We start from the raw sequence: 16853 nt of genomic DNA, 5'->3' as shown, positions 1-16853 counted from the left end.
TCAGGTTTCGGCACAGCCAACACGCTAGACATCTTTTTGAAAGAAAAGAAAAAAACAGCGGGAGCGACAGTCCGACAGTAAGACTAAAGTAAGAAAGAAAAAAACCCAGAATATATAGGTAAAGGCGAGTGAAAAATAAGAAGAAAGGGACCGGAACTACGAAAAAAATATATATAATGCAACGTAAGAATTTCCCACCGAAGCATGTTGACCCCCTTAACTACCACGTAGAAGAAGAAGAAGAGGAGGAGGAAGATGAAGAAGAGGAGTTTGACCTCATTGAAGCCATGAATGAGATGACAGTGCACGAACGCCGTAAGGTGTATGCGCTTAAGGGACTTTTGAATGATTACAAGCGCGTGCGTGCCAAATTCCGCGAGGAACTCGCACTTCTTCAGGTTGGGTTTATGAAGTCTGCCCAGAGCCTGCGTGACGTTCGCTCTGAGATTGTACGGGGAGTGCGGGATATTACTGAGGATGAACTCGCGAGAGTGAAGGCAGCAGCCACAACGACATCAGGCGTTCGTGAGATTCCCAGTGATGAGGAAGATAAGACGGCAGGAGCAGCAGGAGAATCAACGGAAGAGGGAAAAGAAGTGAAGGCGACAAAGTCTGTGCGTGTGGTGGCACCGCAGGAAACAGGTCGTCTCGAGACTGCTGCTGCTAATCCCAATGGAGGTATTCCAGATTTCTGGCTGACGGCTATGTGTAATACTGAGGTATTTGATTCCATGATTACTGAGCGTGACCGTCATGCCTTAAGCTTTCTGCAGGATATTACATTGGAGTACGTGGAAGGTGATCCACAAAAGGGTGCGCAGCTAAATTTCATTTTTGCACCAAATGAGTATTTCACAAATACGGTGCTCAGTAAGACGTTCCACATGTCGTTTAACGAGGACACTGGTGAGGTTGAGATTGATACTCTCAAGTCTACCCCTATTGAGTGGACATCACCTGAGAAAAACCTCACAATTGTGATTAAGTCTAAGAAGCAACGTCATAAGAGCAGCAAAAGTATCCGTGTGGTTAAACGCGAAGAAAAGTGTCCATCATTCTTTGACTTCTTCACTGATCCCTTTGGCGAAGATGATGATGATACGGATGAAAATGAAGATGAGGAGGAGGACGAAAAGGCTGAACTGCAGATCGAGGCAGGACAACTTTTGATGGAGGAACTCGTGCCCAAGGCGGCGTTCTTCTACACTGGCAAGTCCGTTGAACAGACAGCACGGCAGTTACAGAGTCAACTCGACTTCCAAATGTTCGCTGGCGGTGATGACGAAGAAGATGATGACGATGACGATAATGATGATGATGATGATGCGGCGGGAGCAGAAGGGGCACGGCTCATTCAACAGCGCGGGGTACAGAGAGGACGCGGGGGTGCAGGGAAGCAGCAAGAATGCAAACAGCAGTAGCTTGAGGAAAGAGAGATTGAACGGAAAAGAGGTGTAAAAAAAAAAAACAGTAAAATAGAAGGGGGCGAAAAGAGTAAGAAAAATAAAACCAATGAAAGAGAAAAGATTATCTTTACTCCCACTACAAGGTAAGTGCAGAAGAAAAAAAAGGGAGAACGGCAACTAAAAGAGAAGTCGAAAAACAAAACTAATAGTACACAAAAAAAAATTTTTTTAAAGGCACGCAGAAACAGCATCACACGGAAAGAACAAGAAGAAAAGGTGGAAAACAGGGACTGTTAATATCAAATTAATGGAATGAACACTATAAAAGATGATACAACTGATTGATACTAGTTATTATTTGACGTATCATGTTGTGTCTTTTCAAGCGTTCATCATGGTCACTATTATTCATCCTTCATTAGGTTTAAAAACATGTTTTAACAGACGTTTTTCCTATCCTCTTATAACGACTAAAGCATAAAAAGGAAATGAAGGATAACTAAGAAAAACAACAACTGTTTTTTCAAACATTCTTGTTCCCTTCACGTGCCCTTATTCGTGTTAAAAGCGTGTGCGCGTGTGTGTGTATATGTGAGTGCGCACATTTATATTGAAGTAAAACTCTTTCTAGTGCCACATTAATGAAAAAAGAGAAAAAAAACACAACGAATTCAAGCTCTGTTCTGTCTAGTATAAAATTCTTTAAGTAATCAAGAAATTAGCTCTTCTTTTCATTTCGTTTTCCACTAACCGCAAACAAACCTGCTTTCAAACAAGAAAAAACGCAAAAATCAAGTAAACAAACAAACATCCATTTTTATCAAGATCATGTCCTGCGGTGAAGCTAAGCTTAACCACCCAGCCCCTCACTTCAATGAGATGGCGTTGATGCCAAACGGCACCTTCAAGAAGGTGGATCTTGCTTCTTACAAGGGCAAGTGGGTGGTGCTATTCTTCTACCCCTTGGACTTCACCTTTGTGTGCCCCACGGAGATCTGCCAGTTCTCAGACAATGTGAAGGAATTCAACAGCATCAACTGTGAAGTCATCGCCTGCTCCATGGACAGCGAGTTCTCGCACCTGGCATGGACAAACCTTGAGCGCAAGAAGGGCGGTCTCGGCAAGATGGAGATCCCCATTCTCGCAGACAAGACAAAGTCGATCATGAAGGCATACGGTGTGCTGAAGGAGGATGAGGGTGTGTCATACCGCGGCTTGTTTATCATTGACCCGAAGCAGAACCTGAGGCAGATCACCATTAACGACCTTCCGGTGGGCCGCAATGTGGAGGAAACCCTCCGCCTCGTGAAGGCATTCCAGTTTGTGGAGGAGCACGGTGAAGTGTGCCCCGCCAACTGGAAGCCTGGCTCCAAGACAATGAAGGCCGACCCAGTGAAGTCACAGGAGTACTTCAACAGCACTGCCTAGGCGGAATAAGTGTAACTCAAGGGGAAGCAAAGTAAAGGGAAAAAACACCGGCTGTCTCTGAAAATCGTACCATTACCCTTTTGTGAAGCCGAGACATGCACATTGCGAACGGTGGAGGGATCTCTTTTTTTTTTTTTTTTTGATCGTATTTTCATATATTTATTTCGTGCAGAAGCTCAACTTCTTTAATGAAGGACTAGGCATAAGTGACCAGAAAGGGTTTTTTTCTTGTTTGTGATCGATTGTCAAGACGGGTGGTGGCTGCTGAGGCAGTCCGATCCGCGGGCATCGTTCTGGTGCCCCTTTGTGAGTCTGTACATCTGTGTTTTTGTGTGCGCTGTCCCTGCATCCTATCTTTGCCTTTATCTATCTATCTATATCTCTGTATATAAAGGGAAGTGCTGCTTGCATTGTGTATTGTTCCTCGTCAGCATCATGTGGAGTCCTAGTGAGGATGGTGGTGCCTTTGCGGAGTGCTTCTTTGCGCAGTACCCCCTTGGGATGGGAAGGAAGCCACTACCGCCCAGCGTCGTGGCGGCGATTGCGGAGATGCGAGAAAAGTCTGTGGCGTCTGGCAGGAGCCCCTTGTCCTTTGCCCCTTCTGCGGCCGCTGGGGTTGTAGTTGTTGCGTCGCCCCATGTGAACCAAAGCCCTGCCAGTGGCAGTTCAGAGGAGCTTGCGAAGACTACGGAGAAAACGAAGGAGGCGTTGCAGCAAGTGCTGCAGGGTCGTAAGGAACAGGAGGAGGACTTCAGCGGGCGAAACATCCGGCGGGCCCCGCGGAAGAAGCAAATGCTCGAAATTGCGCTCCCGGGGGACGTTGGAGCAACTGGAATGCTTGACCCCGCCCCTATTGTCCGGTCGCCGACCCGTGTGAAGAAGGGAACGGATGATGAGAGTGGTGGGAGTGTGGGGTCGTCGTCTGGTACGACGATGGTGCCCTTTAGCATTGGTAACTGGAAAAACAAACGAAAACTGATCATCCCGCTCGAGCAGAGGCTGGACCAGCAGGCCGAGTCCCACGCGGCAGGCAGTGGTAGTGGGATCAGCGATCATGTCATGCAACTTGCTGTTGCAATGCAGCAGGCACGTAAGGAGGTTGAGGCAGAGCAAGCGGCGCGCGAGAAGGCGCAACAGGACGAGGAGGAGCGTCGCCAAGCTGAGAGGGAGGCAGAGGCGACACAGCGGGCTAGGGAACTTCTCGAGAAGGCGGCTGCCGATATGCAACAGTCATCATCGCACTCTAGAAAGGAGACGCGTGACGAGCGTCTGGAGCGCATTCGGCTTGAGCGTGAGCTGCGGGAGCGGGAGAAGCAGCAAGAGGTGCGACAGCGCCGCCTGGCGAGGGCTGCGGCCCGACTAGGAATGACGCTAGAGGCGTTGGAAGCCGATGCGGAGCTCCTCAGGACAGTTGATGACGCTGCTGCTGGTGTCGGCAATAGTAGTAGCGGTGGTGTTGACAACAACACACGCCCTGCCCAGCACGGGGTGCCATCATCAACAACAGTGGCTTCGGGGTTGCGGCAGGATGGGCCGTCTGCTGAGCACCCGCCCTCGCTCTACGCTGACGACACCGAGGATGGTGTACGCCCCGCTGGTGGCATCCGCAAGGGTGTGTTTGGTTCCGCCGTCATCAGCAACGAAGGCATTCGTCGGGAGATGGAGGCGTTGGCCAAGATGGAGGGGCAGCGCGAGGGGGTGAAGGATGGAATTAGGCTTGCTGACGAGGACGGCGGGTCAAGCGATGAGGACGATGATGGAGGCTTGGGCATGGACCAGTTCATGAAGAAAAGGCGTCGCCTCTGACGCGGTGACAGTGAGTGTGTGTGTGTGTTGGCTCTCCGTGAAGGATTACGAACACGCTGCACGACTTGCAACTGTGTTTGTCTACAGAAGGGGTCTAGGGGGGCTTCTACAGGACGCTGAGCTGTATTAATTGGCACGGGCCTTACTGTCCTTATATATATTCGGTCCTGTCTTGCCCCTCTTTGTTCTCTCCTGCCCATTCTCTTTACTTCCTCTGTCAACATGGCAGAGTTCATAAGGTACTGGTAGATAATATGTGCTGTTTTTGTTGTTCTGTCGCTGCCTGAGCGTGGTTTTGTCATTTCTCATATACATACACATTCTCTCTCTCTCTCTCTCTCTCTCTCTCTCGCCTCCCCATCATTTTCTTAAATCTTTTTTTGAACCTTGCCGCGTGAGAAAGGGTTGAAGGTAGGGGCCACGAAACAGAGTGTACCCTTGCAGGCGCAATAATGCTGAAGTGGAACACTGTGTGGCGTACGGCGAAAACAGTTGCAGCACCTAGCACGATGCTGACAGAAAATGGGCGGCCGTTCGCTATGGTAGCACGTGAGGTGAAGGCGATGCAGCAGCACATTGCTGGGCTCGTCAGTAATAAGAACCACGAGGTCTTGGACCATGCCGGCAAGTACATGTTCGGAGCGAGTGGTAAGCTTCTTCGTCCGACTCTGGTAGCCATGATGGCACACGCGTTGCTCCCACCGCACGTAAGCAAAGAAATTCAGGAGAGTCCCATTGGTTCCCTTGACGAGATTCCCCCCGGCACCATTCGACCGTTTCTGCGGCTTGGTGAGGTCACGGAACTCATCCACACGGCGTCTCTGATTCACGATGATGTTATCGACAATAGTGACACGCGTCGAGGGCAACCAGCACTGCACTGCGTATATGGTACCAAGCGTGCGGTGCTTGCGGGTGACTTTGTCCTTGCTCGTGCTTCGCTCTGGATCGCCACCCTTTCCATTCCCCGCATAGTAGTGCTCATGACAACTGCGCTGGAGGATCTCACTGCTGGTGAGTTGATGCAAATGGATGGTTGCTTTGACCTGGGGCGGTACGAGCAAAAGACATACTGCAAGACCGCCTCGCTCATGGCAAACTCCCTCGCGGCAACAGCTGTGCTCGCCGACCCTCAGAACATGGCGTATGAGGCGGCTGCAGCAGAGTTTGGCAAACGACTTGGAATTGCCTTTCAGATCGTTGACGACTGTCTCGATATCACCGGTGATGAGAAGAACCTCGGGAAGCCCAAGATGGCCGATATGAAGGAGGGCATCGCCACACTCCCTGTTCTCCTCGCTGGTCGGCAGGACCCATGTGTAGATGCAGCCATACGGCGCCGTTTCAAGGAACCCGGTGATACGGAGATCTGCATGGAGGCGGTGGAGCGCCACGGCTGCGTCGCAGAGGCCCTGCAGCACGCCGATCAACACTGTCGACGTGGTGTTGAAGCACTCCAGACACTTCACCACTCTCCTGCGCGGGACGGTCTAGAGGCAGCGGTGGGATTGGTCTTGACGCGCCAAGTATAAGAACCGAGAGGATGGATCACCTAGTCGATTGTTTCTGTGTCGATCTTTCTATCTGTCTATGTACCTAGCCTCTTGTCTTTCCACGTGCGTGTGTGTGTGTGTTGTGTCTTTTGTTTGTGTGCTCATTTAAGTGGTATAGTAATTGTTGAAGCTGTTTGTGTTGTTGTAGTTGTTTCCTCGTTTGTGTGTGGTTACGAGTTTTTCGTTCTTACCTCTTCCACTTTTTTCACTGGAGCGTGAGAGGAGGGGTAAAATTGGCATTCTGGGACATGTAGTGGTCTCGACATTGGAATTACGATTTTAAGAGTTACCATATGTCTCTACAGTGATTCTCTCCTGCAACCCCTATTTGCTTCACGATTTACTTAACTAATAAATCTAATTCTGTGTCTGATCGACAAAGTATTATTTACATGATGTGTGGGAATAGCACGTGGTACGTCTTATTTAAAAAAATATTGTTTTGTTACTGCGTCGCCAATATATGTCAATTATTAGTGGTGCAGGAAGAAACTCAGTGCGGAAAGCCCATCCTTTGGTATAATGTTGGGGTTTCTTTGATAATGTTTATTGTGGGATTCTGAATTTCACATAAGGATGTTAGACATTTGTGTTTCTCTCTCACTCGGTGGTTTTTTTTTTCATTATTATTATTTGGTACCCCAACTTGTACGCAAAGACGGATTCCCTTACTGGTATTATTTTCCTTTTGGTTGATTTTTTGGGGTTCGATGCGAACCACCACCGCTCTCTCTGCTTTTCTGTCGAAGAGAAAACCGGTGTGAAATTAAAGTGAGTGGGTGCTTCTCTTGTCCTCTTTTCTTCTTTGTCTTGATCTTTTTCAGCCACTATCGCAACTACAGGGGGCAGACTATATGTTAGTCCACCTGGACAAGTGGTGGAAGAGCAAGGCTCACCGCCGAATCCGTGGTGCTAGAGGGGCGCGCTTTGCCAATCTAAAGTTTCACGCTCTATGCATCTTTAGTGTGCTAGGGCTTATCGAATGGGTGATGCGCTCCACGGATGAACGGGCAGTCTACCACATAGCAGCACCGCCAGTGCCTCCTCCACCTCCACTTCCACACTCGGTTTGCTATGCTCTCGGTCAGGACATGCCACACCTGCGCTCGATGGAACTGGAGGAGAATATACCACCGCACGTGCCACAGAAGCGAGGAATTGACTACGTTTCACTTCGACAAAATGGCAAGTGGAAGTAATGGAGTGGCAATGTGCCCCAATTGTGGTGCCGCGAGTTTTTTTGATGACGTGAACAAATAGGGATTTTTCAAGCTGTCATGTACTCTTTGTATCCAAAGATGGGATTGGACTGGGTATCGCTCTTGAGAGTTGCTTTTTTTTTTGCTTGATTTCCTTCTGTTATTTCACTTCCGGATCTTTCTCTTCACTACTTTTGGCGTTCAAAAAACGAACGATTCTCAAACAAGAAAAAACGCAAAAATCAAGTAAACAAACAAACATCCATTTTTATCAAGATCATGTCCTGCGGTGAAGCTAAGCTTAACCACCCAGCCCCTCACTTCAATGAGATGGCGTTGATGCCAAACGGCACCTTCAAGAAGGTGGATCTTGCTTCTTACAAGGGCAAGTGGGTGGTGCTATTCTTCTACCCCTTGGACTTCACCTTTGTGTGCCCCACGGAGATCTGCCAGTTCTCAGACAATGTGAAGGAATTCAACAGCATCAACTGTGAAGTCATCGCCTGCTCCATGGACAGCGAGTTCTCGCACCTGGCATGGACAAACCTTGAGCGCAAGAAGGGCGGTCTCGGCAAGATGGAGATCCCCATTCTCGCAGACAAGACAAAGTCGATCATGAAGGCATACGGTGTGCTGAAGGAGGATGAGGGTGTGTCATACCGCGGCTTGTTTATCATTGACCCGAAGCAGAACCTGAGGCAGATCACCATTAACGACCTTCCGGTGGGCCGCAATGTGGAGGAAACCCTCCGCCTCGTGAAGGCATTCCAGTTTGTGGAGGAGCACGGTGAAGTGTGCCCCGCCAACTGGAAGCCTGGCTCCAAGACAATGAAGGCCGACCCAGTGAAGTCACAGGAGTACTTCAACAGCACTGCCTAGGCGGAATAAGTGTAACTCAAGGGGAAGCAAAGTAAAGGGAAAAAACACCGGCTGTCTCTGAAAATCGTACCATTACCCTTTTGTGAAGCCGAGACATGCACATTGCGAACGGTGGAGGGATCTCTTTTTTTTTTTTTTTTTTTTTGATCGTATTTTCATATATTTATTTCGTGCAGAAGCTCAACTTCTTTAATGAAGGACTAGGCATAAGTGACCAGAAAGGGTTTTTTTCTTGTTTGTGATCGATTGTCAAGACGGGTGGTGGCTGCTGAGGCAGTCCGATCCGCGGGCATCGTTCTGGTGCCCCTTTGTGAGTCTGTACATCTGTGTTTTTGTGTGCGCTGTCCCTGCATCCTATCTTTGCCTTTATCTATCTATCTATATCTCTGTATATAAAGGGAAGTGCTGCTTGCATTGTGTATTGTTCCTCGTCAGCATCATGTGGAGTCCTAGTGAGGATGGTGGTGCCTTTGCGGAGTGCTTCTTTGCGCAGTACCCCCTTGGGATGGGAAGGAAGCCACTACCGCCCAGCGTCGTGGCGGCGATTGCGGAGATGCGAGAAAAGTCTGTGGCGTCTGGCAGGAGCCCCTTGTCCTTTGCCCCTTCTGCGGCCGCTGGGGTTGTAGTTGTTGCGTCGCCCCATGTGAACCAAAGCCCTGCCAGTGGCAGTTCAGAGGAGCTTGCGAAGACTACGGAGAAAACGAAGGAGGCGTTGCAGCAAGTGCTGCAGGGTCGTAAGGAACAGGAGGAGGACTTCAGCGGGCGAAACATCCGGCGGGCCCCGCGGAAGAAGCAAATGCTCGAAATTGCGCTCCCGGGGGACGTTGGAGCAACTGGAATGCTTGACCCCGCCCCTATTGTCCGGTCGCCGACCCGTGTGAAGAAGGGAACGGATGATGAGAGTGGTGGGAGTGTGGGGTCGTCGTCTGGTACGACGATGGTGCCCTTTAGCATTGGTAACTGGAAAAACAAACGAAAACTGATCATCCCGCTCGAGCAGAGGCTGGACCAGCAGGCCGAGTCCCACGCGGCAGGCAGTGGTAGTGGGATCAGCGATCATGTCATGCAACTTGCTGTTGCAATGCAGCAGGCACGTAAGGAGGTTGAGGCAGAGCAAGCGGCGCGCGAGAAGGCGCAACAGGACGAGGAGGAGCGTCGCCAAGCTGAGAGGGAGGCAGAGGCGACACAGCGGGCTAGGGAACTTCTCGAGAAGGCGGCTGCCGATATGCAACAGTCATCATCGCACTCTAGAAAGGAGACGCGTGACGAGCGTCTGGAGCGCATTCGGCTTGAGCGTGAGCTGCGGGAGCGGGAGAAGCAGCAAGAGGTGCGACAGCGCCGCCTGGCGAGGGCTGCGGCCCGACTAGGAATGACGCTAGAGGCGTTGGAAGCCGATGCGGAGCTCCTCAGGACAGTTGATGACGCTGCTGCTGGTGTCGGCAATAGTAGTAGCGGTGGTGTTGACAACAACACACGCCCTGCCCAGCACGGGGTGCCATCATCAACAACAGTGGCTTCGGGGTTGCGGCAGGATGGGCCGTCTGCTGAGCACCCGCCCTCGCTCTACGCTGACGACACCGAGGATGGTGTACGCCCCGCTGGTGGCATCCGCAAGGGTGTGTTTGGTTCCGCCGTCATCAGCAACGAAGGCATTCGTCGGGAGATGGAGGCGTTGGCCAAGATGGAGGGGCAGCGCGAGGGGGTGAAGGATGGAATTAGGCTTGCTGACGAGGACGGCGGGTCAAGCGATGAGGACGATGATGGAGGCTTGGGCATGGACCAGTTCATGAAGAAAAGGCGTCGCCTCTGACGCGGTGACAGTGAGTGTGTGTGTGTGTTGGCTCTCCGTGAAGGATTACGAACACGCTGCACGACTTGCAACTGTGTTTGTCTACAGAAGGGGTCTAGGGGGGCTTCTACAGGACGCTGAGCTGTATTAATTGGCACGGGCCTTACTGTCCTTATATATATTCGGTCCTGTCTTGCCCCTCTTTGTTCTCTCCTGCCCATTCTCTTTACTTCCTCTGTCAACATGGCAGAGTTCATAAGGTACTGGTAGATAATATGTGCTGTTTTTGTTGTTCTGTCGCTGCCTGAGCGTGGTTTTGTCATTTCTCATATACATACACATTCTCTCTCTCTCTCTCTCTCTCTCTCTCTCTCTCTCGCCTCCCCATCATTTTCTTAAATCTTTTTTTGAACCTTGCCGCGTGAGAAAGGGTTGAAGGTAGGGGCCACGAAACAGAGTGTACCCTTGCAGGCGCAATAATGCTGAAGTGGAACACTGTGTGGCGTACGGCGAAAACAGTTGCAGCACCTAGCACGATGCTGACAGAAAATGGGCGGCCGTTCGCTATGGTAGCACGTGAGGTGAAGGCGATGCAGCAGCACATTGCTGGGCTCGTCAGTAATAAGAACCACGAGGTCTTGGACCATGCCGGCAAGTACATGTTCGGAGCGAGTGGTAAGCTTCTTCGTCCGACTCTGGTAGCCATGATGGCACACGCGTTGCTCCCACCGCACGTAAGCAAAGAAATTCAGGAGAGTCCCATTGGTTCCCTTGACGAGATTCCCCCGGCACCATTCGACCGTTTCTGCGGCTTGGTGAGGTCACGGAACTCATCCACACGGCGTCTCTGATTCACGATGATGTTATCGACAATAGTGACACGCGTCGAGGGCAACCAGCACTGCACTGCGTATATGGTACCAAGCGTGCGGTGCTTGCGGGTGACTTTGTCCTTGCTCGTGCTTCGCTCTGGATCGCCACCCTTTCCATTCCCCGCATAGTAGTGCTCATGACAACTGCGCTGGAGGATCTCACTGCTGGTGAGTTGATGCAAATGGATGGTTGCTTTGACCTGGGGCGGTACGAGCAAAAGACATACTGCAAGACCGCCTCGCTCATGGCAAACTCCCTCGCGGCAACAGCTGTGCTCGCCGACCCTCAGAACATGGCGTATGAGGCGGCTGCAGCAGAGTTTGGCAAACGACTTGGAATTGCCTTTCAGATCGTTGACGACTGTCTCGATATCACCGGTGATGAGAAGAACCTCGGGAAGCCCAAGATGGCCGATATGAAGGAGGGCATCGCCACACTCCCTGTTCTCCTCGCTGGTCGGCAGGACCCATGTGTAGATGCAGCCATACGGCGCCGTTTCAAGGAACCCGGTGATACGGAGATCTGCATGGAGGCGGTGGAGCGCCACGGCTGCGTCGCAGAGGCCCTGCAGCACGCCGATCAACACTGTCGACGTGGTGTTGAAGCACTCCAGACACTTCACCACTCTCCTGCGCGGGACGGTCTAGAGGCAGCGGTGGGATTGGTCTTGACGCGCCAAGTATAAGAACCGAGAGGATGGATCACCTAGTCGATTGTTTCTGTGTCGATCTTTCTATCTGTCTATGTACCTAGCCTCTTGTCTTTCCACGTGCGTGTGTGTGTGTTGTGTCTTTTGTTTGGCTTGTGTGTTAGTACGTTACTTTTTGTATCTGTGTTTTTTTTTTTTTTTTTTTTTTTTTTTTTTTTGAGGGGGGGGGGGGTGTTGTTGTACTACGTTTGATCGTCTGTGCGCTTCTTTTTTTTTTTGTGTGTGTGTGTGCATCGGTTTTTTTTTTATTCTTTTGCTATCGTAGAAAAAAAAAACCGATTGGGTCACCTTTTTTGAGATAAAAGAGTAAAGCGAAGCAACGATGATGCGCCGCATTGGTTTCCGTGTGTGTGGCAATGCTGTAGCACTGCATAATCTTTATCGGTTTGCAAGTTCAGATATTAATGCCGATAATGTTGTGAGAGAGGTGATGGAACAAGGTGTGTTTGATGAGGTAGCTGTTAAGAAAGCAGTGGGGCGTTTCATGGATGACCTCTCAGACTCCTCTTATGGCCATTGCTATGAAGATACTGAAGTGGCTTCCCATGTACATGGTTATCTTTGTGCAAAGGCGAATGCAGCGCTTGGTGACCCTTTTCAGTACGTTCATGAACGCGAAGAATCTGCCTTTTATATTTGCAGAAAAGATCGTGAGAGTCAGCTTCAAGCTGTCCGACGTCTGGCGCGATTTGTGAGTCGTGAACAAGCTGTAAAGAATTCTATTTCAATGCGTGGTTATACAACTGATGATGGCAAAATTTGTGTGTACACAGCTAAGTTTCAGCCTTTTGCAAACCCAAAACCTGCCCGTGGTGAAACTGATATTTCACAACTTGCAAGCCGTGTATTCCTTGAGGAGCGCTCACCAGTCCTTCAGGAACGTTATCAAAGTCTTATAACTCGTTTCCATGATTCTGTTGTTCCTGTTTTTACAGTACTCGATGGTGAGGATGGTGAACTCTGTTTTTCAATGGCCATTTCTGCTGATCGTACCTATTATATGGCTTCTCTTTATGCAATGATTCAAGAAGTTCCTGGAGCTGTGATACTGCGCAGTTTTTCTGAGACATTTTCAAATGGTGTCCACATATATACCTTTTATATTCGTGGTGCCACCAAGGAACAATTGGCAGAAAGTGCTTCTATGGTAGGTCTTCTTCCTAATCGTCCAAGTAATACTATTACGAGACTACATGAATCTATGGTTTTTAATGTGGAACAGACTGTATACACGGATGCTGCTATAATATTCGCCTTTTACTTTACGCCAAACCCAAGCACAGATGACTACCAACACCTTCGTTCTGTTCTTTCTAAGGAACCAAATGGTGTAAATCGTCTTAATAGCCTTCGTTCTGCACTGAGCCTTGAAGTGATGTCTGAACGTTACATTGGTGAACTTATTGGTCGATATCCAGAGTTTATGATTGAAATATTTGAAGACTTCCGACGTGGAACAACAGCTGAATCTCGACAGGCTATTCGAGATAAAATTGCTGCTCGATTTAAGGAAGATCAACGTTCTTCACATGATGCTGAAATTTTTAACACATTCCTTCGTTTTAATGAGTCTATTTTGAAACACAACTTCTTTAAGGAAGACAAGGTTGCATTGTGTTTCCGTCTTGATCCTTCATTCCTAAAGTCACTTGAATATCCTCGGGTGCCTTATGGTATCTACCTCCTTGCTGGTGGACAATGGCGTGGTTTTCACGTACGTTTCACCAATATTGCCCGTGGAGGAATACGTATGATTATATCCAAGAAGAGTGCATATCGTCGTAACAAACGATCAGTATTTCAGGAGAACTATAATCTCGCCCTTACACAATTACTAAAAAATAAGGATATTCCTGAAGGCGGTAGCAAAGGTACCATTCTGGTTTCTGGACGATATCTTAATCAATTTGATCATGATCGTTGTCAACGTATGTTCCTCCAATATGTTGATGGACTTCTTGATGTAATTCTTCCAGGTGAATCAGGTGTTGTGGATCATCTGAAAAAACCAGAGGTTCTATTCCTTGGTCCTGATGAGAACACTGCGGGAACGTTCCCAAGTGAGGGTGCGTTACATAGCAAGAGGCGTGGATTCTCCGCGTGGAAATCCTTCACAACAGGTAAGGATGCAAGCATGGGTGGAATCCCTCATGATGTATATGGTATGACTACTCGCTCAGTTCGTACAATGTTACGTGGTATCTACTCTAAGCTTGGACTTGATGAAACAAAAATGACGAAGTTTCAAACAGGTGGACCAGATGGAGATCTTGGTTCTAATGAAATTCTTCAAAGTAAAGAAAAGATGTTGGCAATGTCTGATATTTCCGCATCTCTACATGATCCAAATGGAATTGACCGTGAAGAGTTAACCCGTCTTGCATGTAATCGTTTACAATTGCGTCATTTTGATAAGTCAAAACTTTCTCCACAAGGTTTTCTTGTTTTAACAGAAGACAAAAACGTCAAGTTACCAGATGGAAGCGTTATTGCTGATGGTGCTGTATTCCGTGATGAATTCTACCTTACAAAGTACAGTGAGGCTGATGTATTTGTACCATGTGGTGGTCGACCACGGAGTGTGACGTTGGCTAACGTTGGACGATTTATCAATTCACCAGATGTTGATGGTGAGGGTATGTTGGCTGGTAAATATGCGGGTTCAAAGGATCTCAAGTATAAAATCATTGTGGAGGGAGCCAATTTATTTATTTCGCAAGATGCTCGTCTGGCACTTGAACGCTCTGGCGTGGTACTCATTAAGGACGCTTCTGCAAACAAGGGAGGAGTAACTTCTTCATCGCTTGAAGTGTATGCAGGTCTCGCATTATCTGATGAGGAACACGCGAAGCATATGTGTGCTCAGAGTGCTGATTCCGCCCCAGAGTTCTATAAAAATTACGTTCAGGATATTATTGCTCGCATTGAAAGCAATGCTCAACGGGAGTTTGATGCTATTTGGCGTGAATCTGAAACTCATCCAGGAATGGTTAAAACTCTTATTGCGGATGCACTCAGTGAGAAGAATGTTAAGGTTCGTGCAAATATTCTTTCCAGTGATGTGTTTAAGAATAAAGATCTTGTACGATATATTCTTCTTCAGTATACACCCAAGACACTGTTGAGTGTGGTGCCATTGGATGTATTGATTCAGCGTGTTCCTGTTGACTATCAGTACGCTATTTGTGCAATGTGGCTTGCCTCAGAGTATGTATATACAACAGGTATGGACAGCAATGAGTTTGACTTCTTCACCTTCATGACTTCACACATGGAACGAGCAACCGCCATGGCAAAGGAAAAGGGGCACTAAGTATCATGTGAGTATAGAAAGAAGGGAAGAAAATTGAAGAAAAGGAAATAGAAAGAAAGAAAGGGAAAGCAGATGCGCTAATAGAAAAATGGTGTGGGAAAAGGAGCACTTATTTTTACTTTTTTTGTATTTGGGGAAAAGGGAGAGGTGTGTGGGGTCTCCATTGGTCTGTAGATATGTGTGTGTACTTCAAGGATTTGCTTGTTTTTCCTTTTGATTATTATTATTATTATTATTATTATTATTATTATTATTATTATTATTATTATTATTACTGGTATTATTATTATTATTATTATTATTATTATTATTATTATTATTATTATTATTATTATTATTATTATTATTATTATTATTATTATTATTATTATTATTATTATTATTATTATTATTATTATTATTATTATTATTATTATTTATTATTTTTATTATTATTATTTATTATTATTATTATTATTATTATTACTATTATTATTATTATTATTATTATTATTATTATTATTATTATTATTATTATTATTTTTATTTTTATTATTATTATTATTATTATTATTATTATTATTATTATTATTATTATTATTATTATTCAGTTATTCCCCAGATAGGTATTTATTGCTAGCACAACTGTCGCAGTTGTTCTTGCTGTTTCTTTTAATGTGTGGTGTGTTAAGAAAAAAGGAAAAAAAAATAATACTAATAATAATAAAATGAATACTGCAAAAGAAAAAATCACCACATGTTTTTTTTTTTCTATCTACTTATCTCTTTTTGTGTTCCATGACAGATGTTGTGTAATAATACAGTGCAAGCGAATATGCATTTATCTGCAATTAATGGGAAGAAAACGGAAATAAAAGGATTATCATAAATGTAAGAAAAAGAAGAAAGAAAAAGGGTAAACGGGTATGTCGTTCTATTTTCACGGATACTCATTCCAATCCACCGCCGGAACCGGGTGCTTCTGTATACATTCCTACGTATATAGTATCCTTCTATACCTATCTTCCTGTCTCTCTCACTGTGTGTGTGGATCTATCTGTCCATCGTTCCCTTTTCACTCTATCTTGACCATATATATATATATATAGATAGATAGATAGATAGATAGATATATATATATATATATATAGATCACGTATCATATTACCTCTTCTTCTCTCTCTTCTTGTCTCTTTTCTTCTCTCTAATCACATCAAACACAAGGACAGGATCGTAACGGCCGGCAAAATGACACTCGCACACAAAAAGGCCCCAAAGAAGATCGCCAAGAAGATCAGCCGCAAGAGCCCCGAGTACAGCACACTCCGCAAGAGCTGCACTCCCGGCACAATTGCCATCATTCTCGCTGGCCGCTTCCGTGGCCGCCGCGCGGTGATTCTCAAGCAATTGCCCGGCAACGGCCCCCTCGTCATCTCGGGCCCGATGAAGTACAGCGGGGTGCCGATCCGCCGCATTGACTCCCGCTACATCATCGCCACCTCCACAAAGGTCGATATTGCGAGCGTCGACACCAGCGCCATCACGGCGGAACTCTTCAGGCGCCCCAAGCAGGAGAAGCGGGTCAAGTCGGAGGGCGAGTTCATGGGCGACAAGGCAAAGCGGGCGGCGGAGCAGAAGGCCAAGAAGACCGCAAAGGCCGCCGCAAAGGGTGCCGTCAGCGATGGCCGTGCACAGCTCCAGAAGAAGGTGGATGCGGCCCTTATTGAGGCTATCAAGAAGGATCCTCTTGGCAAAGAAAAGGCCGGATATCTTCACTCCGTCTTCACCATCATGCCAGGTGATGTACCACACCGTATGAACTGGTAAGGATATATATCAATGATGTACTTGAACGCACGAGCATACAAAGCTTATTTTTTTTTCTTTTGTGTGTGTGTGTGAAAAAGTGTACGTGATGA

General features: G+C 47.4%; 10 protein-coding genes across 10 annotated transcripts; all 10 read left to right on the top strand.

The window, feature by feature from the left end:
* Window positions 1-176: 176 nt before the first annotated feature.
* LSM04_006399 (Nucleosome assembly protein (NAP)) lies at window positions 177-1421 on the top strand (the record flags this gene model as incomplete). The annotated part of the gene is made up of 1 exon (XM_067333102.1): window positions 177-1421. One exon carries the CDS (start codon window positions 177-179, stop codon window positions 1419-1421), a length of 1245 nt encoding a protein of 414 aa, XP_067194377.1.
* Window positions 1422-2234: 813 nt separating this feature from the next.
* LSM04_004557 (Peroxiredoxin) lies at window positions 2235-2834 on the top strand (the record flags this gene model as incomplete). Its single annotated transcript, XM_067333090.1, has 1 exon — window positions 2235-2834. The coding sequence occupies one exon, from the start codon at window positions 2235-2237 to the stop codon at window positions 2832-2834; it is 600 nt and encodes a 199-aa protein (XP_067194340.1).
* Window positions 2835-3269: 435 nt separating this feature from the next.
* Window positions 3270-4640, top strand: LSM04_003031 (SKI-interacting protein SKIP; the record flags this gene model as incomplete). Its single annotated transcript, XM_067333079.1, has 1 exon — window positions 3270-4640. The coding sequence occupies one exon, from the start codon at window positions 3270-3272 to the stop codon at window positions 4638-4640; it is 1371 nt and encodes a 456-aa protein (XP_067194304.1).
* A 452-nt stretch (window positions 4641-5092) lies between these two features.
* Window positions 5093-6172, top strand: LSM04_008465 (Polyprenyl synthetase; the record flags this gene model as incomplete). The annotated part of the gene is made up of 1 exon (XM_067333067.1): window positions 5093-6172. The coding sequence occupies one exon, from the start codon at window positions 5093-5095 to the stop codon at window positions 6170-6172; it is 1080 nt and encodes a 359-aa protein (XP_067194420.1).
* An 875-nt stretch (window positions 6173-7047) lies between these two features.
* Window positions 7048-7392, top strand: LSM04_007063 (uncharacterized protein; the record flags this gene model as incomplete). The annotated part of the gene is made up of 1 exon (XM_067333056.1): window positions 7048-7392. The coding sequence occupies one exon, from the start codon at window positions 7048-7050 to the stop codon at window positions 7390-7392; it is 345 nt and encodes a 114-aa protein (XP_067194397.1).
* Window positions 7393-7671: 279 nt separating this feature from the next.
* LSM04_000464 (Peroxiredoxin) lies at window positions 7672-8271 on the top strand (the record flags this gene model as incomplete). The annotated part of the gene is made up of 1 exon (XM_067333043.1): window positions 7672-8271. One exon carries the CDS (start codon window positions 7672-7674, stop codon window positions 8269-8271), a length of 600 nt encoding a protein of 199 aa, XP_067194242.1.
* Window positions 8272-8710: 439 nt separating this feature from the next.
* Window positions 8711-10081, top strand: LSM04_002430 (SKI-interacting protein SKIP; the record flags this gene model as incomplete). The annotated part of the gene is made up of 1 exon (XM_067333030.1): window positions 8711-10081. One exon carries the CDS (start codon window positions 8711-8713, stop codon window positions 10079-10081), a length of 1371 nt encoding a protein of 456 aa, XP_067194292.1.
* Window positions 10082-10539: 458 nt separating this feature from the next.
* LSM04_005691 (Polyprenyl synthetase) lies at window positions 10540-11618 on the top strand (the record flags this gene model as incomplete). The annotated part of the gene is made up of 2 exons (XM_067333019.1): window positions 10540-10903; window positions 10951-11618. 2 exons carry the CDS (start codon window positions 10540-10542, stop codon window positions 11616-11618), a joined length of 1032 nt encoding a protein of 343 aa, XP_067194364.1.
* Window positions 11619-11964: 346 nt separating this feature from the next.
* On the top strand, window positions 11965-14955 carry LSM04_000099 (NAD-glutamate dehydrogenase; the record flags this gene model as incomplete). Its single annotated transcript, XM_067333005.1, has 1 exon — window positions 11965-14955. One exon carries the CDS (start codon window positions 11965-11967, stop codon window positions 14953-14955), a length of 2991 nt encoding a protein of 996 aa, XP_067194236.1.
* A 1227-nt stretch (window positions 14956-16182) lies between these two features.
* LSM04_008430 (60S ribosomal protein L6E) lies at window positions 16183-16761 on the top strand (the record flags this gene model as incomplete). The annotated part of the gene is made up of 1 exon (XM_067332990.1): window positions 16183-16761. One exon carries the CDS (start codon window positions 16183-16185, stop codon window positions 16759-16761), a length of 579 nt encoding a protein of 192 aa, XP_067194419.1.
* Window positions 16762-16853: the final 92 nt, after the last annotated feature.

The sequence above is a fragment of the Trypanosoma melophagium genome (genome assembly GCF_022059095.1).
Source record: "Trypanosoma melophagium isolate St. Kilda chromosome Unknown ctg12segment0, whole genome shotgun sequence".
Classification (NCBI taxonomy): domain Eukaryota; phylum Euglenozoa; class Kinetoplastea; order Trypanosomatida; family Trypanosomatidae; genus Trypanosoma; species Trypanosoma melophagium.
Note: the sequence above shows the minus strand (reverse complement) of the source record. Positions and strands in the feature narration are given on the sequence as shown.